The 26172-nt window shown below is 37.2% G+C and overlaps 2 protein-coding genes across 3 annotated transcripts in view; both read right to left on the reverse strand.

Annotated features, from left to right (window-relative positions):
- Nucleotides 1-7283: 7283 nt before the first annotated feature.
- pde9ab (phosphodiesterase 9ab) lies at nt 7284-15428 on the reverse strand. Its single transcript, XM_083532167.1, has 20 exons — nt 15255-15428; nt 15000-15089; nt 13864-13934; nt 12876-12953; nt 12749-12789; nt 12407-12461; nt 12253-12323; nt 12050-12137; nt 11566-11647; nt 11339-11413; nt 11128-11214; nt 10936-11040; nt 10754-10836; nt 10290-10446; nt 10094-10207; nt 9874-9978; nt 9603-9731; nt 9046-9141; nt 8846-8931; nt 7284-7615 (listed from the first exon to the last, which is right to left on the reverse strand). The coding sequence occupies exons 2-19, from the start codon at nt 15066-15068 to the stop codon at nt 8881-8883; spliced, it is 1557 nt and encodes a 518-aa protein (XP_083388293.1). The 5' UTR covers nt 15069-15089; nt 15255-15428; the 3' UTR covers nt 7284-7615; nt 8846-8880.
- Nucleotides 15429-16447: 1019 nt separating this feature from the next.
- The window catches only part of slc37a2 (solute carrier family 37 member 2), a 12191-nt gene continuing 2466 nt past the window's right edge, over nt 16448-26172 (reverse strand). Inside the window, exons 3-18 of one of the 2 annotated variants that reach the window (XM_083532144.1) lie at nt 26052-26142; nt 25374-25452; nt 24934-25069; nt 24291-24367; nt 23632-23798; nt 23175-23212; nt 22951-23088; nt 22161-22251; nt 22003-22065; nt 21768-21853; nt 20036-20084; nt 19856-19929; nt 18753-18831; nt 18454-18551; nt 18297-18361; nt 16448-17502 (exon numbers count right to left, since the gene is read on the reverse strand). In XM_083532144.1, the coding sequence (XP_083388270.1) occupies nt 17487-17502; nt 18297-18361; nt 18454-18551; nt 18753-18831; nt 19856-19929; nt 20036-20084; nt 21768-21853; nt 22003-22065; nt 22161-22251; nt 22951-23088; nt 23175-23212; nt 23632-23798; nt 24291-24367; nt 24934-25069; nt 25374-25452; nt 26052-26142 (1347 nt within the window). In that variant the 3' untranslated portion in view covers nt 16448-17486. Of the gene's footprint in view, nt 17503-18249; nt 18362-18453; nt 18552-18752; nt 18832-19855; nt 19930-20035; nt 20085-21767; nt 21854-22002; nt 22066-22160; nt 22252-22950; nt 23089-23174; nt 23213-23631; nt 23799-24290; nt 24368-24933; nt 25070-25373; nt 25453-26051; nt 26143-26172 lie in introns of both variants that reach the window. The other variant, XM_083532145.1, reaches the window with a different exon arrangement.

Consider the following 26172-nt stretch of genomic DNA (forward strand, 5'->3'; position numbering starts at 1 on the left):
ATTAATTGATTAATTAATTAATCAATTAATTAATCTGTCTGTCTGTCTGTCTGTCTGTCTGTCTGTCTGTCTGTCTGTCTGTCTGTCTGTCCACCACACTAAAATGCATTATGTAGCTGTGTACCTGTACTAACAATCTATCTATCTATCTATCTATCTATCTATCTATCTATCTATCTATCTATCTATCTATCTATCTATCTATCTATCTATCTATCTATCTATCTATCTATCTATCTATCTATCTATCTATCTATCTATCTATCTATCTATCTCTCTATCTATCTCTCTATCTATCTCTCTTTTTCTCTATCTATCTATCTATCTATCTATCTATCTATCTATCTATCTATCTATCTATCTATCTATCTATCTATCTATCTATCTATCTATCTATCTATCTATCTATCTATCAATCACTGTGTTGCTGTGTACCTGTACTATCTATCTATCTATCTATCTATCTATCTATCTATCTATCTATCTATCTATCTATCTATCTATCTATCTATCTATCTATCTATCTATCTATCTATCTATCTATCTGTCTGTCTGTCTGTCTGTCTGTCTGTCTGTCTGTCTGTCTGTCTGTCTGTCTGTCTGTCTGTCTGTCTGTCTGTCCGTCCGTCCGTCCGTCCGTCCGTCTGTCTGTATAATAAATACAAAATCGGTTCATGGATATTATTTGTATTCTTCACACTGTAGTATACGATGTGTAATATACAAAAAAATCTACAAGATATTTGATGCCAAAATAAACTTTGTGATTTGTTAACTTTAATCCGATTAAACAGCTAAAAATAAACACAAATACATTCAGCAAAAAAGACATCTAAATAAAAGGGTGGATAAATAATGAATGAACTAATTCTGATAATAGTCTGATTTACAATTGCTTATTATTCTGTTATAAAAGGAAATAATATTTGCATGTACTTTTATTTTTCTTTAAACACAACCACTAGTATGTGACTGATGTTGATACAGCAGCTTTGGCAGGGAGAAATTCAGGGGCCCCTCTGCACGTCTTTGTGCTGATAATTGACAGAGTTCAGGGTCAGCAGGAGCAAAGTGGGTGGAGTGAATGGAGGGTTGAGTCTGCAGTCTGGACTGGTTCAAAGTTTAACAGAAACACAACTAAATGTCAGTAAGTGATGAAACTGCGGTTAAAACAGAAGTTCTCACAGTTCCTGCTTAGCACTGAATCCTTTTGCATTACACCCAGGCTTTGCTGTGAGTAGCAGCGTTGTCGTGCGTGCCACACATGTGAAGTCCCGTCAAAGACATGGAATGACTCGAGCACGTACATTTCGGCGGCCTGTGAAGTTCATTGGGATCCTTTTTCCTCGGCAGCGAGCTCGTGTAGTGTTTCAGGAGAAACGTCGAGGGGTCTTGACCTGCTTCAGAGGGGGAGTAATGAAATAGAGATAGAGATTTATAATTTAAACAAGGAACTGGGCTTTGGAGGAAGGGGGAGGGGTGATAAGAAAAAAAGGACAAATATACGTAGATAGCAAATATATTAATAAAGGTTTATTATAATTCAACAAAAGTTAAATATAAGGTGATTGTGATGTTGCTGGGTTTTTTTTGTATGTTCCTTAAAGAGAACTGAAAAACCATTTAATGCAATAAAATCACGATAATGCAGGGCCTTAATTAAGGAGAGTGACATTTTGGAGGTACCACTGTAATATGCTCTTTTGAGGACCATTTTACTCACTTATATATGAGTGGCACGTTATTGGAACCCCTATGTATATTATATATATATACACACACACACACACACACACACTATATTTCCAAAAGTATTGGGTCAGCGGACCTTTCCTGCAATATGTTGTTCTTTTACAAACTATTACAACAAAACTGGAGGCACTCAATTGTACAGAACGTCTTTAGATGCCCTATAATAAAATTTTGCATTCAACTTGGAAACCCAAATCTGTTCCAGCATGGTGATGCCCCTGTGCACAAAGTGAGCTCCTTGAATATATGACTTACATGCTTTGGAGATAAAGATCTTGAGTGGCCTGCTATAGAGCTCTGATCTCATCCCTACTGAACACCTTTGGGATGAATTGGAACACTGACTGCACCCCAGGCCTTCTCACATCACCTACATCAGTACCTGCCTTTCGTAACACCCTTGTGTCCGATAAACACAAATATCCATAAGCACATTTCAAACTGTAGTGGAACATCTTCCCAGAAGATTGGAGGGAATTATAAGATCAAATTGGGACTAAATGTGGGATGCGATGATCAAAAATCACATACCGTACTTATGACCAGGTGACCCAGTAATTTTGGCAATATAGTGTGTGTGTGTGTGTGTGTGTGTGTATATATATATATATATATATATATATATATATATATATATATATATATATATATATATATATATATATATATTTAAAGTATATTCTCAGTGAACAGAAACAGGAACTTGTTTAACCATGACTGGGATAAAAATCTGAGGTAACATATGTGTAAAATTCCAAGACCAGGCAGAAAAGGTTGTTGGGTTTCACAAAATAAGAATGTGATGAATGACAAAGGGAATTTGGTCTATAAATTACCTCATACTTTTACCACCATATACCAGAAAGTCATTGTTGAACAATTTCCTGTTCCCAGTCCCAATAAATGTAAAATATCAGTGGGAATTTACTACCAAAATATATTTTACTCAATAATTGTGACACATACAGTATATGTTTGTGTATATGTATATATGTAACAAAGATATTCTTGTTTGATATCAGTAAAACAGAGTAATCTTGTGAATCTTCAACAAAAAAAATTTCAACAATAAAGAATTTTTTTACAGCCGTCCTTTACTAAGAGTGAAAATATTAGTGGAGGACACTGTACCTGGCTGCGTTGAAGACTTCACTATCTTTTAATTATTATTATTTTTTATAGGTACCTACTTATACAGTGTGCTTTGTCTGTGTGTCATCTGATGTAATACCCAAAGGTGTCTCAAATTCAATAAACTTTTTGCTTTGTTCAGTACCAAAACACTTTAAATTATAGATTTTTTGGTCTCCTTTGCTGTGTCCTGAGGAGATGCAAACTTATGCATACCAATGATTTGTTTACAAAGGATTAAGAAGGTCATACTTTACATATAACATCAAAATTGGGGTGAATGTCAGTGTGGAGGACTGGTTCATACTTGTGCGATGCTTTGACGGTTATCGTTCATTTTAGAACGAAAAAAAAAATGATGTGGATGCAAATGGTAGATTTGTGTTATTTTTGCAAATCGAGAGGAAAAAAAATTTGTCTGGGACGCATTTGCCTAAATTAGCAGTGCCTGTAACAAGAGTGTGAGGAAACGACAAAGGATATGACTTCTCCATTGTTATAGATTTTGGTTTACTTGTCTGCACGTCCTAATCTTCTTCTTAGTTCTTAGTGGTGGGATTCTTTCATATTTCATTTTATTGTTGATGTTTGTAACTAAAACTAAACCACTAAAGGTGAGGTTAGTGTGCTATATCTTAACATACCATTCTATTAGATTCATCTGTATTATATTATCCCATGCTGGTTAATGAGGAGGAGCAAAAAAGGCATGCAAGAGTGCACACAAAAAATTGCTTATAATAAAGTGGTTAGTTCACCTTCCCACCAGTGAACTAGAAACTACAGCGTAACTGGAAACAACATGCCTTTGGTTTAACATTGCTGACACTGGATACCTTTAAGTCTTAATAATCTGAATGGTAAGATAATATAATATAATTTTTTATAATATAATATAATTAATTAATTGTAGTTTCACACTGAAGGCATCAAAACTATGAATTAACACATGTGGAATTATATATGGAATTATATACATAACAAAAAAATGTGAAACACATGAAAAATGTCATATTCTAGGTTCTTCAAAGTAGCCACCTTTTGCTTTGATTACTGCTTTGCACACTCTTGGCATTCTCTTGATGAGCTTCAAGAGGTAGTCACCTGAAATGGTCTTCCAACAGTCTTGAAAGAGTTCCCCGAGAGATGCTTGGCACTTGTTGGCCCTTTTGCCTTCACTCTGCGGTCCAGCTCACCCCTAAACCATCTCGATTGGGTTCAGGTCCGGTGACTGTGGAGGCCAGGTCATCTGGCGCAGCACCCCATCACTCTCCTTCTTGGTCAAATAGCCCTTGATGCCTTCAGTGTGACTCTACAATTTTCATAGTCATGAAAATAAAGAAAACTCTTTGAGAAGGTGTGTCCAAACTTTTGGTCTGTACTGTATATATATAATATATATATAGGAATATAATAGCAATATTTAATAAAATGTATTAATAAGCAATAAATAGTAAGAACAGTAAGAACTTAAAATCTAAATCAGTGAAAATAATGACATGCTCAAGAGACACACATTTTCAATTCAAGAAAAGCCACGTACAGTCAAAAATTCAACTCTGATTGGTTAAAAAGGTGTTTTCTCATAAAGGCTTTCACACAATGTATGTATATATGTAAAATAAGTATTATTATAAAAAGTTTTATGCATTTACTCAATAGATTTAATTCAATGAAATGAAATTGGAATGAAATAAAAATGATTTTATGTTTTAAACATTTAATCTGTATCCCAAAACATGAAAATAAGTATTGGAAAATGTCTCTCTCTACTGGCCATGAATAGAAATCTCTGTCTCTGTCTATCTCTTTCTGTCTGTCTGTCTGTCTGTCTGTCTGTCTGTCTGTCTGTCTGTCTGTCTGTCTGTCTGTCTGCCTGCCTGCCTGCCTGTCTGTCTGTCTGTCTGTCTGTCTGTCTGTCTGTCTGTCTCTCTCTTTCTCTCTCTCTCACACACACACACACACACACACACACACACACACACACACACACACACACACACACACACACACACACACACACACACACACACACACACAAAGGTTTGTTTAAACGGTTTGCCGAATGACTTTTTCTAAAAAGCACTGTAGACATTGGTGGAGGTGTCAAACCCACCTGGCAGATAAGAGCCCGCATAAAAACAGGTTTAAAGTTTAAACACACGTTTCTGAAACGCAGTCGCTGCTTTGTTTTGGACACAAAACCTGACCCTCCTCTTTGGCACACTGTTTTTTTTTATGTCTTTTGTGCACATAATAGTAAATACAATCATTATAGTTGAAAAAATGTAATGTAATACACATATTACACAGTTGTTTAATAGCAAATAGTTCTATACGCACTATATGGACCACAGCATTGGGACTTTTCCAGCCTTAATGGGTTCTTTTCCAAACTGTAACCACAAAGTTGGAGCCATCGAATGTCTTTGGAGACGGTGGCATTCAATTTTAAGCTGTCATTTTGGGATCAAACCTGAACATAAGATACATATTAACATCCCATTCCACATTTAATTCCCATTTGTTGTTAGAATAACATCCACCCTTCTGGGAAGATGTTCCAATCATTTTTGTGCTTGTGGTGATTTTTGCAGCACAGTACATTCCGCATTCCCATTCATTCTGAAGGTGTGTAACAGGGTCAGCTTTCTATCAGGACTCGTAAGATCTTCTACTCCAACCCATTCATAGCATATCTTCATGGAGCTGGATTTGTACACAGGAACATTGTCATCCTGGATCTCTTTTTCGCTTTTCTTTCAGCTTCTCCCATTAGGGGTCGCCACAGCGGACCATCCGCATGTTTGATTTGGCACATGTTTTTACGCTGGATGCCCTTCCTAACGCAACCCTCCCCATTTATCCGAGCTTGGGACCAGCACTAAGACTTGTGCGACCCTAATGGCTGGGGTCGGTTCCCTGACCGGGGATCGAACCCGGGCCGCAGCGGTGAGAGCGCCGCATCCTAACCACTAGACCACCAGGGGACCTATAATATATAGTTCTACTAATAGATACTCAAACACAAAATAGACATTGAAGGTTTTTTTATTATTGCTTAATTTGCCAACATTTCAACTCACAGCCCAAAACACATTCACGGTAGTACACATGCTAAAGTAAAAGAATTGATCAGTTTGATTTCTTATGATTTCAGCAACAACAACAAAAACATCAGGTCGGTTTTAAGTTGCCACCTAATGCCACATACCTGAGAGCATCGTTTCATTAGTGTGAAAGAAAATTCCGCAAGTGCTTTTAAAACTCTGTTGAAAAAATATGTAAATATGATACGTCTTGCAATGTGTTAAATAAATAAATGCATAAATATATGGAATCCTATAACATGGTGTAAGTTAACTATAGAATGAAGACATGATTCAAATCAAAAGATATAAATAAAACCAGAATGTAATTGCAAAAAACCTCAAAGTAATAATATTAATGATAATAATAATAATAATAATAATACAGTGAGGACTTAATAATCTGATTAAGCAAATAAAACATTTTTCACATCATTTTGACATTTCAAAATCAGACACAGACAAAAGTATTGGGACACCTGACTTTCCCACTCATATGTGGATCTTCCCCAAAGTATTACCACAATATTGAAGGTATACAATTGGATGTCTTTGGAGATGGTAGCATTACATTTTCCCCTTTATTTGAACTTGGAAACCAAAATCTGTTCCAGCATGACGATGCCCCTGTGCACAAAGGCTCTGACCTCAACCCTATTGAACACCTTTGGGATTAATATGAACGTTGCCTGCACCCCAGGCCTCCTCACCTCACCTACATCAGTACCTGACTTTACTGACCTACTTTTTGCTGAATGAGCACAAATCTCCACAAGTGCACTTCGAAATCTAGTGGAACATCTTCCCAGAAGAGTGGAAGTTAATCTAAGAGCAAATGGTGACTAAATGTAGACCTACATCAGTACCTGCCTTTTGTAATACCCTTGTGGCTGATGAACACAAATAATGATAAGCACCCTCCAAAATCTAGTGGAACATCTTCCCAGAAGAGTGGAGGGAATTATAAGAGAAGATTCTGACTAAATATGGGATGAAATGCTTAAAAAAATCACATTCCATCCTTTTGAACAGGTGACCCAATACTTTTGGCAATATAGTGTATTATTGTTTATTATATATATAAAATTATTTGGAAACTATTAAATGCCATCAGCTGGTAGAATGATCAACTTTAGTGTTAATAAATTTCTCAATGCGTTATGGCCAACACCAGTTATTGTACATTTTACTTTCCATAATACACACTCATGGTCCAACATCTCAGGGGGTCAAGATTGTTTATAAGAGAATGTTTATAGTGAGAGATAAATCATTTCCTCACCTTTATTCCCAAAAATTTATTCTAATGCCAAAAATTCAACAATCATCCGATTTTATTTGACAAACTTCCCCAAATTCCTTCTTCTCATCTGTAGACCCTTCATTGGATTTTCACCTGCCATGTTCTCTCAACCTTACCGTATAATATGTGCTGTAAAATCTTCAAAAAACAACAGTCCACTGTGCTCATAAGGTTCCTCTCAGATCAGGTGTCTTACTACAGTATATCTATCAGGTGTTGAGAAATCCGTCCTCTCACAGCGGAGGTTCTTGAGAATTAGGCAGAAGATGCCGACTCAAAAAAATGCCACATTGGACACCGTAATAAAGCCAGACTACGTTTCATCTGCCCGTCAGACTTCCTGTAAAACAGAGGAAGGGGTTATTTGTTACACCAGGGTAGAGCTGTTGGAATTGGAAATCTGGGTATGGCTGGAAACGTCGTTGTTTATTGCAAATCCTGATGTTGTTGCTGATGGTAGGGATGGTGTTATTCTCTTCCATGGATACTCGCAGTGACACTTACCAATCATGTAAGCTCATGTATGTGGAAGAGTGATCAGTTACAATGTGATACAGAGTGAGTTTTTTGAATAAACTCCACTTTTTCTTCATGAAGCACCATCACATCAAAACCTGAACTTTTCTTACAATCAAAATGAAGAATTTCTGTCAATAAACATCTCATTTCCATCAGAATACCAAAGCCGTTTTTGTCAATGTTCACAAACCAGATCGTCAAAACGTTTGGACGTGTTGTCAGTACGATGGCGTACGATTTCAGTATTTCCTGATGTAAACCATTGGATTCTAATGACTGAAAATGCACGGGGCATCTAAAAATTACAACGGTATTGTACACATTACTGTATTTGTATATTTATTGCAAGAGACCAAACAGGATTCACACTTTTACTGTACTGTATTAGTGTTTGTTTGTTTCCTATTGTTTCACGGTCCATTTTTTGAATTCTGTGTTTTGCTCAGTCGCCAGTTGAACAAAGGTTCACCTTTGACCTGTTTAGGAGACCTGGTTGATGATCGTTCGATCTTGATGCCGGTCACTCGCGGTCATTAGCGACATTCAAGATTCATCTGCAGAGTTCATCAATTCAAGACGCATTTATTCACATGTATATCTGACGTTTGGACTGAACGGATGCCGAGATGTTTTAGGGGTTGAGACTGTTCAGGTGAGAACCTGTATAATGTATTTTGATCAGCACGACAAACACTTGATAATATAGGAAACAGCAGACACTTGTAAACAACCAATTAAACAGAATTCGCGATTTATTCAAAGCAACGAGAAATCGATTTTACGATCCATCGCACGTGCGATGCCGTGACGTGGATTTTGAACAAGTCGTTTTTGAGAATCTCATTCCTGGTCTGAGAAATGCTCCCAAGCAACTAAGAAAAACACTGTAAAATGTGACCTTTGTAACAAAAACGGTGCCTTTGGGAATATAGAATAGCAGTCATGACCACCACGTTCATGTTTCAATAAAAACTCATTAATATTTTTCCCATTTTAAAAACCCACCTTCTCACTTTTTGTAGCAAGAGCTCAATAATCCACAGAAACTTACTCTTTTTTTCAGACAAGGACGCAGACTTTATGGGTTTATTTGTTCTTTCCTCCTAATGACATGCTCTCCGTTTTCTTCTTCTGGGCCTGGAGATCAAACACATCGTTTAGATTAACACTGGAATCTCTATGGATCGATGAACAACTTATAATATAAAACACATGTACATCCCAATAACTATTGTAACGTTTGTGATATACTTGTGACATGGCATCGTCAATCTGTTTTAGTTCTTCGTAGTGGTCACGAGAATCCCGCAGTGGCTGCACCATGATCTCCTCGATTTGAGGGAAAAGCTAAAAAAAAAAAAAAAAACGAAAGAGAAAATTTTGGGTTTCATATAATTCAGATATTCATTTTTGGACAGTAAAAAGCGAAACACTAACGTTCGATTTCTGTTCTATCCTGAAAGGTTGTATTCCTCCAGCACAATCAGCCAGATTCCAATTTTTTTCCGAATATTTTTTTGTTTGCATGTAATAAATCAACATGGCTTGTCTGGTTACCAATAAACTGCAAATGAACTTCCTGGTTTACCCCTAACTGTTCCCAAAGCACTAAAACTGGAGACTCCTTTAAAAACTGCTTATAAACCCCACATCACAGAAATCAAAAATTACACTCGTTTTTAAATTCTTTTAAATATGGTTTTCACCTTCTAATCTCTCATTTATACATATAAATTATTATGTATGAATGAGTGCATTAGTATATCGTTAATATAAAACGATGGCTTTTAATGCGTATTATGAAATACCTTCATGACGGTCTCAAACATCGGAATGAGAACGAACTTGATGAAGCCGATTTGCGCTGTCGGCTTGGTCACTTTGTCCCGATCCATAAATGGTGCAACCGGGAGACCTTCTGACTTTTCTCGATCACTCTGAATCGATACGAAATAACAAAATGATAACTCTACAAAAATGCTTTACAGCCTGAATTATATTATTGGAGTCTATCTCTTTATTTTTAACAACCCAATTAGAGAACTGTAGTCCTGATTTCATGTAACTAGTTGGCGTTACCTGCATGAAGTACTCCTCCAGCAGGCAGTCCACCCATGGCTCAGCCACCTCAGTTGGTCTAACCTCGTTGGAGATGTCACAACATTTGATCAAGACCATTTTCAGCTGCTCAACCATTGGACAGGATGCCATAGGGATTATAAAGAGTAAATTTAACCACTACCAGCAATGCTCTAAACACAATGCAAATTCTATAATAAATAATGCGGTAAATACGCACACATTTGACATGCTCCTCATTGGTGAAGTCAAAGTTGTCCACTTTTTGTCTGAAGGAATCTAGTATCTCACCGTGTCTGGCCATGTCAGTGGCTAGAATGAGAGTAATGATGGCCTGTAAGAGAAACAATCACCATACATTATGCGAATGTTTTTTTTTTAAAGCCAGCTGTATGACTATAGCTGGGTAGCAGCACCTGTCTTATCTGTTTGAAGGACTCGAGTTCGATGTTGGCAAAGATGTTGCACTCCGGCATGGTGAGGATCTGGAAGGCCACGGCGCAGTGGTGGTTCTCCAGGGGGGAGATGTCGTTATAGCGCACCGCCAGCTCTGTCCGAGCATTAATCTGATACCTGATCAAAACATATTGTGAGTTCGGCGCACTGGCACTGAATTCTTTTTTGGTGTGAAGCAATTTATTTAAAGAAATTTACTGTTTGTGTCAGTCAGTAGATGCACAAAACAAGCATTAGCTTACTTTCTTTACTGTAAATGACAGAAAAACAGGATAGATAGATAGATAGATAGATAGATAGATAGATAGATAGATAGATAGATAGATAGATAGATAGATAGATAGATAGATAGATAGATAGATAGATAGATAGATAGATAGATAGGTAGGTAAAATGTTATCGAGGCCAACAGTCAGAGACGTACGTGTTATTGTATCCTGGATGGTCAAGATCGTGGCACACAGCTGCAGTCAATAAAATACACATGTCCGTCATAGTCAGCTTCTCCTGAGAACAAGGTTTAAAGCTTTACAAAAAATATACAGGTTTATAGACAGACATCATGTAATAGAATGTGTGCATTAGAGGCCACAGGGACGTTCACACCTGTAGGTTGCACAAGTGAATCATTCCATACATCATCTGGCTGACGCAGAAGCAGTGGCGGAAGTTATGGAACGGGTTGTCACGGTAATTTTCTTGGATGGCCAGCTGTAATCGATCAGCATTCCTGTTTACGTTTTGTGCTTTGTGTTAGAACTCAGAAAGTTAAATGCTTAATTCAGAAGAACGGCTTACCAGCCACCTCTTCAGGGTGATGGGGTTCATGTTGAACTCCTTTACTAAGCCGAGATCGTGGTACATGTACTCTAGGCAGCTTAACATCTAAAGTTAATAAGCAAGAATGAAGTTTTGTAATATTAAACTGAGTTCACCACCAATGGAAACCTATTAAGAAAAAACAAACAAACAAATGCACTAATATACATCCATTCACATGCGGGCGAACCTCATTATGCTCCCAGTGCCATACATCAAAGGTGGGCTTCTTCAGAGTCTCGATGGTCTCCTGGGAAAGTGTGTACTGTGTAGATGAGAAGAGACAAAAGGAAAGACCATTAATATCCCATACATACTGATAAACTCCCGTCTGATCCTTTATTTATTTATTTATTTATTTATTTATTTATTTATTTATTTATTTATTTATTTATTTATTTATTTATTTATTTTAACCTTTGGATAACTTGGAACATCACGCCTGGGAGAGAGTTTCATCCCGTCCTCTGTGAAGTTGTATTTGCAGGTGCAGTTCACCCTGTTTGGAAGCAAATACAAAATTTAGAACTGAGAGATTGAATAGAGCACAACTACAGACAGACAGACAGACAGACAGACAGACAGACAGACAGACAGACAGACAGACAGACAGACAGATAGATAGATAGATAGATAGATAGATAGATAGATAGATAGATAGACAGACAGACAGACAGACAGACAGACAGACAGACAGACAGATAGACAGACAGACAGACAGACAGACAGACAGACAGACAGACAGACAGACAGACAGTTGGATAGATTTTTTATTTACTATAAAGATCAACAGACAGACAGACAGACAGACAGACAGACAGACAGACAGACAGTTCCAGATTATTGGTGGAACTGTAGATTATGACATCAAATTGTTTGCATTTGAAGGTTTGAATTATACCTCGATTCACCTCTAGAGGTCACTTCATCCCTTAGTTTCTTTAGATCGTTCTTGCACTTCTCGATCTCGACCACTTTGAGACCCTCTACTACAAAGACAAAAAATAAGCTCACAAGAAAAAAGTCAAAACAAAATAAACTCACAATTTAATTTCTAAATGAATTAAATTTTCTTGTTTAAGACTGAGCAGGATCAAGGCTCATGTTCGACTCTTTTCTCCAGCATGGCGAGTCTGTTGGTCATCTCCGTCTTCAGATCGTTTATTCTAAAAGCCCTAAAGCACAAAGATTCCACATTACTCAAAAGTGGTATTGAATAAAAACTGTATTCAAATGATTTTAGAAATAAACATATTACCGACTGAATTGCTCCGCCACTTGGGAGAGAACGTTCTGGAACATGTCTTCTTTCTCTTTAGAAGTTTATATACAAGTGTATTATTTGTAATTATTCTCAGGGTTAAATAACATTAACGTATAATCTATAAAGCTGTTCTTTCTCTTTGCATTATAATACAAACCCCTTTTTGTTAATGACCAAATTTTTAATTAAAGACATTTAACTATAGAAATTATTCCCACATTTTACACAAAAAATAGCAGTAAGTTTAAAACATGTATTTAGCAAAGCATTAAATCCTCTTTCAATAATAAATATGTCTAACAGAAGCACATGGTTTGCATTTATTAAAGCGTTCACCTCCTCCATGACTGGAATGGGGCACCACTTTGTACAAGTTGCTGCAAAGAGAATAAAGAAAAACATCTGCAGTTATTAAAAATAGGCTTTATATAGTGAGTGTAGTGTAGAGTAATAAATAGATTACTTAGGTGAGTTTGTGGGCATAGTGGGGTCAATCGATATCAGTGCCCCCTCTGTATCCACTAGAAGTATAGCTGTGTTTCTGCACAGGAGAAAAAAAAAAAAAAAAATAATAAAATTATTATATATATATATATATATATATATATATATATATATATATATATATATATATATATAGAGAGAGAGAGAGAGAGAGAGAGAGAGAGAGAGAGAGAGAGAGAGAGACATACAAATCCACAGATATTTAAAATATTAGAAGAAAATATAGATAGATAGATAGATAGATAGATAGATAGATAGATAGATAGATAGATAGATAGATAGATAGATAGATAGATAGATAGATAGATAGATAGATAGATAGATAGATAGATGTGTATGCATACAATATTAGGAAAAAATATAGATGGATAGATAGATAGATAGATAGATAGATAGATAGATAGATAGATAGATAGATAGATAGATAGATAGATAGATAGATAGATAGATAGATAGATGTGTATGCATACAATATTAGGAAAAAATATAGATAGATAGATAGATAGATAGATAGATAGATAGATAGATAGATAGATAGATAGATAGATAGATAGATAGATAGATAGATAGACAGACAGACAGGCAGGCAGGCAGGCAGGCAGGCAGGCAGGAAGACAGACAGACAGACAGACAGACAGACAGACAGACAGACAGACAGACAGACAGACAGATAGATAGATAGATAGATAGATAGATAGATAGATAGATAGATAGATAGATAGATAGATAGATAGATAGATGTGTTTTACAATAAAGACCGACCGAGTGTTTAAAGATAGATAGATAGATAGATAGATAGATAGATAGATAGATAGATAGATAGATAGATAGATAGATAGATAGATAGATAGATAGATAGATAGATAGATAGATATGCAATATTACATAGAGTAGAATATTATGGGATAGATGAAGTGAATACGCAGTGAATGAAAGAGCATAAGAACCTGGTGATGTTGGATGATGTACAAAGCAGCTCTCGGATGTCACATGGACTGCAGTGACGACTGAAAATCACCTACAGACAAGAGAAAAGTACATTCAGAATCCTCACAATGCGTTTCATGTTCATCTTGTTTAATAAATGAATACGAGCATTGTTACACGTATGTATTCTGTATATAATACAGATTAAAATAATAAACATTTCCCCCTGTTTTTTTATTATATTTAAATCCGAATGTCTCATTGCCAAGCAAATTTCTTTGTGAAGGTCTACAATCTCTGGTGAACAAACACTCATCAAGCTGCTCTCTGCAGATGGTACGGATACTTGTGAATGCCACAGACACCTGTGACTCAGAACGAGGCTTTTTGTTAATGCCAGACCACATAAGTGCCCTAGTGAGGAAAAAACTAATCTAAAACAACATTGACAACAACAGAAAATTGCTTTTTCATTTTTGTTGTACTTCTGTTGATCTTGTTGCATCGCTCTGGTTTGGAGTTAGAAATGTTTGATCGTAAAATTTAAATTAAAGATAAAAGTAAAATAAAATATAAAAAATGTAAAAATTAAATATAGATATTAAGTTATGTATGAAGTATAAACGCTGAACAATCAATGAATTTACCATCTTATTGAAATATTGTTTAAAATGTGCAGTTTAATGTATAGTTGAAAATATTATAGTATATAGTTTAATATCGTTTTTAAAATTGGCATTGGAGATGCAGGGGATTGCAAGAAATAGTTTCCAACTGAGGGAACTTATATACATAACTTTTTTGTTATGTATATAATTCCATATATAATTCCACATGTGTTAATTCATAGTTTTGATGCCTTCAGTGTGACTCTACAATTTTCATAGTCATGAAAATAAAGAAAACTCTTTGAATGAGAAGGTGTGTCCAAACTTTTGGTCTGTACTTACTTACTTACTAACTAACTAACTAACTAACTAACTATCTATCTATCTATCTATCTATCTATCTATCTATCTATCTATCTATCTATCTATCTATCTATCTATCTATCTATCTATCTATCTATCTATATATATATATATATAAATTCGGATTCATATTTATTATTCTAACACCATTAAGTTTATCATTAGAAGCTCTTTGATGTTCTTACCCTTTGAACTTTTCCATCCACATCCAGGTATACGGTTTTAGGAGCATAGGATGAACAGCTGGACCCCATTTCTGACTTTTACTGCCTTTCCTTCTCGAGAAGCAGAACAAATATGGAACAGTCAAAGCTTCAAAACAGACACACCATATTCAAATATCATATTCAATACCATGAGGGAAAAAAGTGTAAGAACATGAAGCAATGTTGAAATTCAGTATAAGGTACAAGAAATACCACTTGTTCTTCTCTGCTCACCTCAGCAAACAGCTTAAAAATTTTTTAAAAGAAGCTTGAAAAAAATGTTGGAAAATAAACCCAGACACTGTCGTGGTGTCTGTTAAGGCACTAGGAGAAGCTGGTGGAGGGTCCAAGTGAGCCACCTGTGTGTGTGCCATCCACCTTGCACTCAGGCTTTAAACTCCACAGATGCTGCTGAGGATGCTGAGAAGGAAAGCGCGGGATTATTTAGGGCAGGCGAAATGTGGGCTGGGCTTGGAATCTCACGTCCACGTGCTATCACGTTGCCCTGGAAACGCTCCGGGTGGAGGCTGGTTTTTAACAGTGCTATTCCAGATTTTCCAGATTCAAGGTGCTGAGAATAGCAGAAGTCGATTCCACAGATTTCTTTTGAAGTCGACTCAGATTCCGGAAATTACATTTCTCCAGTCTCAAACTCTGAGCAGCATAAACGATGGGAAAACCACAACCAGTTTGTTTTTTCCAAAACAAACTATAATTTAAATTCAATTCATTTATAAGAAATCCATTAATGTATTTGGGTTTATTATAATGAGATATAAATATGAACTTTTAATTAAAAAAAGTATAATCATAAAATAATAATAATTAAATAATAAAATAATAAAATGAGCAGAACCAAGATATATCTCAAGGCAATCTTATATAATGCACTTGTCCAGTGTCCTAATAAAGGTGCTTGTTGTATTTATTTATTGGAACAAATGTGGATCTGAAGCCAATTTCCAGGATCTCAGGAACATCACATGGCACCATACACCATACATTAACATACACTAAACTTAGAAGAAGCAAATTGTATAGACAGAAGAAAAATAACCCACACTAAACTCCCTCCCTCCCTCTTATCCATTCCATCCATCCCATCCCATCCAATCCATCCCATCCATTAATCCATCCCGTCCAATCCATCTATCCCATCCATTAATCCATCCATCCCATCCATTAATCCATCCATCCCATCCATTAATCCATCCATCCCATCCATTAATCCATCCATCCCATCCATTAATCCATCCATCCCATCCAATCCATCCCATCCCATCCATCCATCCACCCATCCATCCATCCTGTCCAATCCATTCATCCATCCATCTATCCAATCCAATCCAACACTCCCTCGCTCTGGAAAGAAGAAAGAAAAACTCGACTCCAGACAAACACATATATATTATAAATAGTACAACACATTGTTTATTTCAGCGTGTTTTATTTTCACGTCTTTCAGAAGAGATTGATACAGTATGTATTTTGAGTATTTGATCTGAAAGCACCGTATTGTCACCCGGTGCATATTAAATATTTCATCACGTCTTATATACACCGATAATCATTTTGATGTGTTAAATAAAGTACTGATTTGCCCCAAGAGCATAAATAACACAATTTTTTTTTTCATTCTGAGGTGAATGATTTGTTTTGAGGGAAAAAAAAAGTGCTTGTTTGCGATATAGCGAAGGTATGACTACATGGTCTCTGAAGGAAACTTCATTATGCAAGGCGTGGGAGTGAATTGTATGATTAGTGAGTCATGTTTTAATGTTTAGCAGAGGTCATTTCAGCAGCTCCATAGGCTAAAGCACCCAAACAATACAGAAGCCCACACGCAGGAAGAGCGTCTGAGGAATTGTGTAAATGTGTGTGTAGTGAGCTGTAAATGTCATATAGTGCTGCTGGATGTGGGAGGCAGATACATTAGAGAGGATACTTATGCTGAAGAACCTGCACCTGAATTAATAAGGAACAGTGTATATGCATTTGTATGTGTGTGAGTGTTTGTGTGCATGTGTGTGTGTGTATATGATAGAGAAAAAAGATACACACAGAGACAGCCGAGTTTGAGTAACCATAGAGACAGAGGATAAAAGCAAATATGCACTGCTAGCATATTTTAATGATTGATATTCAATCGAAAATCCGCCATGGTTGAGATCAAATCGAGGAGCTCTGATTCTCTCTCCTGCTTTCTTTCTTTTCTTTTTTCCTTTTCTGTTCTTTTCCCCCCTCATAAAAAAAACGTGTGTCCACCGCCATCATTTCATTTCATTACACCGCTGGGCTTTTTGTTTCTTTTCGCTAAAAGATAAAAAGGGTCCCATATTTAAAAAAAACAAACAGCTTTGTGTAGTGGATGGATGAATAGATCGAGAAATCTGGTCTGGTCTGGGTTTTGTTGTCGCCGGCGTCCCCCCCACTGCAGGTGTGATGTTCACTTGTCGGCCGTGCGCCTCAGATCTCTTTGAACCTGAAATGAAACAGGCAGATCAAATCAGGGTCCGGAAATAACCAACAAAACTCAATGCATTCCAAATATTCATTAGATTCTACTGATTTAATAAGAACCAGCCGGAAAAACCATTAACTACTGATCAGATAAAGAGGCGGCAACAAGCAAATGTGCTGAATAAAATAAAAAAAGACAAGAACAAAAAAAAAATACCAAAATCTAAACCAGGACACAGATTTGTGTGTGTAAAATTCAACATCCGGCAAACTTTTCATTCGTTCTATTTGTTATCTATGCAACGGTGATCGCCTATACCGTGTTGTAGGCTTGTTAGCACCCTCTAGTGGATGTCTGTTGAAGTACAGTTACACGGCAAATGAGAATTTCTTCAGAGTGAATTGTGCGATTTTACTCGCAATTTGAAACTAATTTCGAAAATCCGAAATTATTCCTATGATCCTAGGCTACAATCTGTAGTTTCTGATTGCTGGTTTGGCATGTTCACTGAGAGCAATGGGCGTTGCAAGCATTTTTTTTTCTCCGCAGTGTCAGAAAAACGCAGACTCTTTAATGGCGACTGTTAAACAGAAAACCCATAGGAGCGCCGAACCTGATGGCGCAATTAGCGTAACAACTGTGCTTAATTTTTTCTATTTTATATAATGCGAAAATATTTCCTAACATATTTTCTTTTCAATAAAGTGCATTATACAACGTTCCGACAATAAATACTCATTCTGGGTGATATAATGTAAGGAATCTAACCTGCACTTTCAATGTGAACTGCATGAACATTCGTCCATAATTCTCACCCTCTCGTTCTTGTAGAGTAGCCACACCATCCTCGGACCTCCTTAAACACCAGTCTGGAGAGGAGCTACAGCAGCAAAAAGGACAGAAATAAAAAGAAATGAAGCAGAGCGATAAAAAGAAGATATTATAGGTTTATAAGTAGACATTAATGCTCACCAGACAGGCGAGTATATCAGCAGTGATGAGCATGTAAAAAACGTTATTCCAGCCAGTAGGAGAGATCAAGCCGGCCAGAAGAGGCCCGATGGCGGCACCTAGTGGACAGAATATCACGAAAGGCATTAGAGACGCGGCCGTGCATAACGAATCGGTTTACAGTAAACTGTGGAAGAATACAACTAGTCAGCTTTGTGTTGCTGGAAACAAAATGTAACGATAAACAGCATGATGCAACAACAAACACACACACACACACAAAAAAAATGCTGTCTTAAAAGAAGAAACTTTGTCCGTACCTATTGATCCTGTGCCGTCAATAATAGCTGTAACGGTGGACAGAGCCCTGGAGTTTCCTCTCAGACACTCGTGGGTTCCCTGTGCAGAGGGGGACGAAAAGAATCACAAGCTTGAAGCTTAAGCCTGTAATACTGCTGGGCAACACTGATTTTATATAAATATTTTAGTCACGTTTATGTTGGGAAACGTTAATCCTGCTCTCTTTTGTTTTATACAGCTATAAATAAAAGTTCGAATAACATTTGGATAACGTTGCGGTCGTTCAATCTTCAGACTCTTGAAAACTAAAAATGTAGCTTGAGATGTTTGAGAATTCAGAACCATTCCGAATAGTCTATTCTTTTCCTTTCATACCGTTTCTCTCGGATTCATTGCTTCCAGGAGTGTATGTTTACGTTGGAGTTTCCACACAATCGTATTGCAGCTTTCATGTGTTTTGCTGAGGGGGAAAGAAATCTGCCTTGTGGCCTTCAGAATCAACAGAGTGGACGCCTTTAAACAGCTTCAAATACATGACAATGAAACTGAGGCTTTAACCAATCAGATTTCGAGCTGGCGACACCGGGGCCATCTAGCAGACCTACAATAACCTCAGCATTTTCATCTCCTCTGATTGAACGATCAGAGACTGTAGCAAACTGCACAAGCTCGAATATATTCGGGTGGATTTAACAGCAACCCAATGGCATTTATTCCTGCTGTATGAGATTCCTGTCTGTGATGCAGTGCTGTTATACTGCATTTCCCTTTAATACTGACTTTCTATAGCCTTCGTGTCACTATGGACACCATTGAAGACCCACCACTGGTTAATACAGCTATAAATAAAAAGATTTTATCTAGACATGTTACTGAGAAATCAGAACATGTACTTATCACCATACAAAGGAACACTAGAGACTTCTACCAAAAAAATAAAATAAAATAAATAAATAAAAAAAATCCTCACAGATCATTTTGCCAGATCACTGACCAATCAGAATTGAAAATTAAACAGCAAGGTGGTAGAAATTATACCAAACCCCCCCCAAAGATCAGGTAACTGATTATTAATGATTTATTAATGGTTGTTACTATGGTGACAAATACAAGTAAAAAGTACCAGGTCAGCTGACACAGCCGTGGTGATGAGGGCGTAGGGTCCGTTCACGAGCGCGCCACAAAACAGCAGCATACCTTGAGAAAGAAAGAGTGGAGGGAAAAAAAGAAAAAGCGAATAAATCAAGAAAGAAAGACGTCGTGTGCAGGAAACAGACAAAGCCGTAGGGGTGCGTCTGCTCACCGATGGTGGTGGAAACGCCGTTCTGCCCGACGAGGTTGTACACATAGAGCTAGAGAGAGAAAAGAAGGAGAAGAAGAGGAATTACTGAAGAGAAATCTGTTCAGATGTTGTCAGAAGTTTTGCGGGTTAACTCTCTGTCACACACACACACACACACACACACACACACACACACACACACACACACACACACACACACACACACACACACACACACACACACACACACACACACACACACACACACACACTACTGCGGTGTGGCGGTGAGATTTGGCCTGAGTGCTAAAATCTATGAGCAAACTGCAAAGTGTGGGACGTGTGTGTGTGTGTGTGTGTGTGTGTGTGTGTGTGTGTGTATACAGAACAGCACGCGTATGACTAGTTGCTCTCTCTCTCGTGTGAATTGGTGCATGTCTCCTTTTTTTTCTCTGAAGGGACTCCAACCTTCATTCTGTACTAAAAAATGTTTTCAGCATTTGTGCTTATTTCTTGATTCCATAAACATTATAACCCCCAAACAAATCACAATAATGCTTTGGGAAAATACAATTTTTAACAAGATTTAAATATACAGTAAAAACTGCTTCCTTTTACATTTATAGTCCCCACAGAGAAATGAGATTGTAGCCTCTTTAGTACAAACAGCTTTGTGTTATGAACCTAGCTTTTACTTTACACTTACATATTAGCTCTTTATATTTAGCATAGTTCTATATTAGCTTTGTATTTAGCATAGTTCTATATTAGCTTTGTATTTAGCATAGTTCTATATTAGCTTTGTATTTAGCATAGTTCTATATTAGCTTTATATTTAGCATAGTTCTATATTAGCTTTGTATTTAGCATAGCTCTATATTAGCTTTGTATTTAGCATAGCTCTATATTAGCTTTATATTTAGCATAGTTCTAGATTAGCTTTGTATTTAGCATAGTTCTAGATTAGCTTTGTATTTAGCATAGTTCTATATTAGCTTTGTATTTAGCATAGTTCTATATTAGCTTTGTATTTAGCATAGCTCTATATTAGCTTTATATTTAGCATAGTTCTATATTAGCTTTGTATTTAGCATAGTTCTATATTAGCTTTGTATTTAGCATAGTTCTATATTAGCTTTGTATTTAGCATAGCTCTATATTAGCTTTATATTTAGCATAGTTCTATATTAGCTTTGTATTTAGCATAGTTCTATATTAGCTTTGTATTTAGCATAGCTCTATATTAGCTTTATATTTAGCATAGTTCTATATTAGCTTTGTATTTAGCATAGTTCTATATTAGCTTTGTATTTAGCACAGCTTTGTATTGGTTTGTATGTGGTACAGGTCCATGCTAGTTTTTAATTACAGTTTATTATTAACTTGATACTTTGTACAGCTCTGTGCTGGTTTTGTGCTTAGTAAAGCTACATGATAGCTATCTGTTGAGTATAGCTTCTTTTTAGCTCCTAGTTTATGCATTTCTTTCAAAGCTATTTTCCAACACCTATCCTTCCAGTATAAATCTTTTTTAGTCTTGCTTCATACTGATACAGAACGCCTGGCTTCGAGTTATAGAACAGCTATAGTTAGAACTTAAATGCAATCATTTACCAGAATCAATGATGAGCATGTTGTGTAATTTAAATCATTTTCACTCCTGCAATCACACACACACACACACACACACACACACACACACACACACACACACACACACACACACACACACACACACACAAACAACGCTCACCATAGGAGCCGCAACAATTAGCATGACCCAACAGGTGGACGCCCTCCCGCCGGTGTAGTCTGAAACAAGCCCAGCTAGGATGCCACCTGGAATAATAGGACACGAGCATGTGCATTAAACCCTTTCCGAATTCATAAGAATGAAGACGTGTCTCTACGTGCCTCATTCTGAAATGTTCCCAAAGCCTTCGGGCAAACCTACGACTAAACACTACTACTACTACAACTCTGTTTACCCAGAATTCCCCCGACGTCAAAGAGTGTCGACATGTCCCCGGCTCCTTTAGGATCGAAATGGGCTGGGGGGGAAAGGATTCGTATTGAGAAGGTGATGCAACATACAAATATATATATATAGATTTAAAACATATCAAACAAAAGTAGAATCTCTTACCGACATTCGCGATGTACAGCGGTAACCAGTAGAGGAATGTGTAGCTAACCAGCTTAGCGAAAAGCAAACAGAGGGAGAACTCCACCACGCCCTGGAGCACGAGACAAACAAGTTTATTTACGGTTCAAACTGTAACTCGTCGAAGAACCTTCTATAGCAAGATTACACAATTATTTATTTCCAGTGACTTGCAAATGAGGCAGAATTCAGCCTGTCGCACTGAAAGGCTTAAACGTGCGATATGTAAAAATAATTCCTACTTCATTAAAACATACTTCAGGAAAAAAATACTTAGACAATGCAATGTCTCTCGCTGGGTTGCATTTTTGCAGCCCAGAAAAATTCCTACACTGAACCGAAGCTGCGTAGCATCTTTCTTTTTTGTATAAAGTCAAATCATCTGCAGCAGAGGCAACCCTAATAACAAAAAAATCCTACTGTGCACTGCTGGACGAAGCATAGATTTTATTTTCCAGTCAAATATTTCAAATGAAGGGTCTTTGTATTATGTAGCATCTCCTCCATGACCAGAGATAAAAGTCTGGCCTACTTGTTTCCTATTGGCTCACAAGATGAAGGCTTGCAATACTGAACATTCAACGTTTGCATGTCAGGTTCATATTTTCATTAATATTTGTTGTTATATTATAATTACAGTTTCGAACAGAAGGTTTCGGTTAAAAAAAAAAGAGAGAATCACGAGCAACTCCTCTAACGGTTTTGAGTTTTGCGCAAGCTAACGCTGCCGTACACCCTACTGAGAGACATTATGGTGAAAGAGCGCACTCACAGGTATCCTGAGAGCTCCAAAGAAACTGATAGCCTCTGCTTTCTCCTCCCCGGCTTCAATCACTGCGGTCGCGTGATTGTTGAAGATCTCCTCGCTGTTCAGGGAGTTCCTCAGCAAAGGTTCTTGCTCCAAACTCTCCTACACACATATACACAGTTAGGAATGCACTGAATGTTAAAACATTCAAAAGATTGTAGTCTATAGTGTGTGCATGTGGGTCTTACATGGTGCTGTGGTAGGGTGCAGTTCACATCTTCAGGATCTGCACAAAACAAGAAGAACCAAATGTTATTTGAGTTCTAATCGCATGATTGTCAATGACATAAATAATCAGGACACCAGACGGAACTTTTGCTTTGTTTCCACACGGACGGTTTTAATTGCCGGATGTGCGCATCATGGTGGATTTTGGTGCTTGATTTGAGACTTCAGTAAAACAAATGTTTAGTGATAAAACATTTTTTTTTTTATATCGGAGTAAAGAAAAGAGGGATTTAATTTCACCTCTTTTATATATATTTATGTATATATTTTGATAAAAATTGGTAAAACGGTAATGCAATAATCGCACGTTAATAAAATTTCTAATTTAATAAAAAACACGCAATATACACACACACACACACACACACACACACACACACACACAAACTTGGATCGAACTCCTGATTTGACACTTACGCTCAACCAAAAAGAAGAAGCAGATGACTCCTGTAGTAGCGATGATGATGCCGGGCACGATGAAGGACAAGCCCCAGGCGGTTGAGACGAATGCGCCGGCGATGAGCGAGCCCAGGATGTTCCCCACAGAGGTGTGCGAGTTCCAGATGCCCATGATGAACCCTCGCCTAAAGCAGCAGCCAATTAAAAAAAAGACATTTACAATCTCATAACCTGAGAAAATTTCCTTGTAAATCCGAGCCCTTTTTGGACGGGGTTAGTTACATTAAGAGCTTGAGATCTTACAATTTACAGACATGCATTAAAAAAAAAAAAAAAAAAAAAAAAAAAAAAAAAAAAAAGGGAAATCCTGATTGGACTGGAACGTGCGGAAACAAAAGCACTCAAGTGCCGGAGTTTACAAAAGGAACGCGATCGCTAAAAGTGAATCGATGTGTATATGGATGCGATCAGATATCGGATATCGCAGGTTTTCTGAGCACATGGGACCCGTGGAAGTGCTTTTGCAAAGAATTCCAAGAACGTCAATCTGACCCTGAAAGAACTTTAACTGTTCGAGTGTTATCTCAGGCACTTGATTAGCTGTCAAAGAGCCATAGTTAGCTAATAAAGCACGTGCAGGTGCTGAGTCAGCGGCAAACAACGTGACCGACACTTACTTCCCCTTTCCGAACCAGTTGCCAACACACGCGACGACCGCCGGCCAGCCTGTCGTCTGTACCAGCCCATTTAAAACCTGAGAGAGCGAGAGAGCGGGAGAGAGAGGAAGAGAAAGAGAGAGAGAGGAGAAGAGCAAAAGCATGAGATAATATTTAATATAGAAAGAGAAACTAAACATACTTTCACACAGCCTTAAATGAAGAACGTGCTGTACTGCATTCTCCTTCATTTAAAAAACGATAAGAAACGTGAGCCTGCTCAGATTTCAACAGTTCAAAAAACAGAAATACAATGTATGACAAGTATCACTTCCTTGCTTTTTGATTTCTTTCTAAATTCCAGGTTGGGCTTTGATATTAAAGGTGAAATATGTATTGTCTAAACTGGAAAGTTTCCTATCATTTGAAAAACTATGATTGTATTATTCCTATGCAATGAACCCTGTATTTGAGGCTTTGGTTTCCAATTTTTTTCTGACCAAAAAATAAGTCCCGCCCCCATTTTTTCATTAATAGTAAACCCGCATGACGAAGGGTTTAAAGAACGGAAAGTTGCGCACGGGATACGAACGCTACAATTGACTTCGCAGTGTTGCTTTCATTCGGATTGTGAGAAAGAAGGACACACAGACGTTGAATTCACCTGCACTAAACAGTAATACCACAAGGTGTGGATGTTCCAGTAGAAGCCCAGGCCGAAGAGCGCGGTGAAAAGGCCGCTGAGGAGCATCCCGACGGAGAGGTAGTAACGCAGGGGCAGCCGCTCGCCAAAAATCCCACTGTAAATGTGAACGCAAGGTTTACTAGATCACTAAACACAAGTTTAAACAGAACAGAGACATTCTGATGAGCTTAATGTGGCGTATGCTTTTTAGTCCAGAATCAGACCGTTAAGGAAAAAGCTTAAAAAAGACCAAACTCAAACAAATTCCTTTTCTGTACATAGTATGATTTATTATTAATGTGCTTACTAAGTTTGGTCATTTAAAAACGCTGTTTTATCGCATTAAGCCACAGTTTTCCAGGTTAAGCGTTTTAGAATGTCCCAACCGAAGAGCACATCGGACCGGCTGGGTGTTTTACCTGAAGAACATCCCGATGGCGTAGGCCACCAGAAAGCAGTTGTCCAGCCATCCAAACAGGTTCTGGTAGTTGTCTTGGTCTAGAGAGGCATTAAAGCATTATATTATTTTGTAAAACTCTATCTACTCTATAAAATCTATCTATCTAGGGTTAAAAAATAAATAAATAAATATATAAATATATAAAAAGCAATAGAAAAATTATACAATTATAGAAAAAAGTTTTAAAAAAATATTCGAAGCAAAATATTTACACTAGTGGCAATTTTCCAACTCAAGGCACATGACTTTCAAGCACATGACTGAGGGTGAGCTCCAGACTGGTAATGCTTTAAGTATCTCCACCATTCACCATTATGTAGAAAGCCTTTAGTACTTACACTTACAATACATTCTCTATATATAGAGCATTACCACCCCCACCCCCACCCTCAGTTATGTGCTTTTAGTCGTGTGTTTTTACATATTAATTAGAATTATTGTCAATAGTTTTTCCTTTATTTAAATGACACTTTGTTGATAACAATCATTATTATATATTCTATTATCTGCATCTCAACAGTGTCTGAGAGCAGAAATGTGCTTATTCATTCATTCAAATCGTATTATTTCTACTAATTGTATTACAAAAGAGTTATTGAAAATCTCTTTATGAGACTGTATACATGGCAATACGCACCAAAAGGAGCCCAGTCACACCAGGTGGAATTATCCGTCACATTGAGGTCAGCCGGAAGAATGACTAGGGAGCAGTTTCTATGAAATTGACTCTAAAATAAAAAATAGTTATTAGAAGTGTT

Source organism: Silurus aristotelis (assembly GCF_946808225.1).
Source record: "Silurus aristotelis genome assembly, chromosome: 26".
Taxonomy (NCBI): Eukaryota; Metazoa; Chordata; class Actinopteri; order Siluriformes; family Siluridae; genus Silurus; species Silurus aristotelis.

Coding starts and splice junctions, on each gene's coding strand:
- pde9ab (XM_083532167.1), bottom strand. CDS start 15,068: ATGGGGTCCAGCTGTTCATCCTATGCTCCTAAAACCGTATACCTGGAT. Junction 13,935..14,999: donor TGGATGGAAAAGTTCAAAGG/GTAAGAACATCA, acceptor TCTTGTCTGTAG/GTGATTTTCAGTCGTCACTG. Junction 11,414..11,565: donor ATGTTCCAAGTTATCCAAAG/GTTAAAATAAAT, acceptor TCATCTACACAG/TACACACTTTCCCAGGAGAC.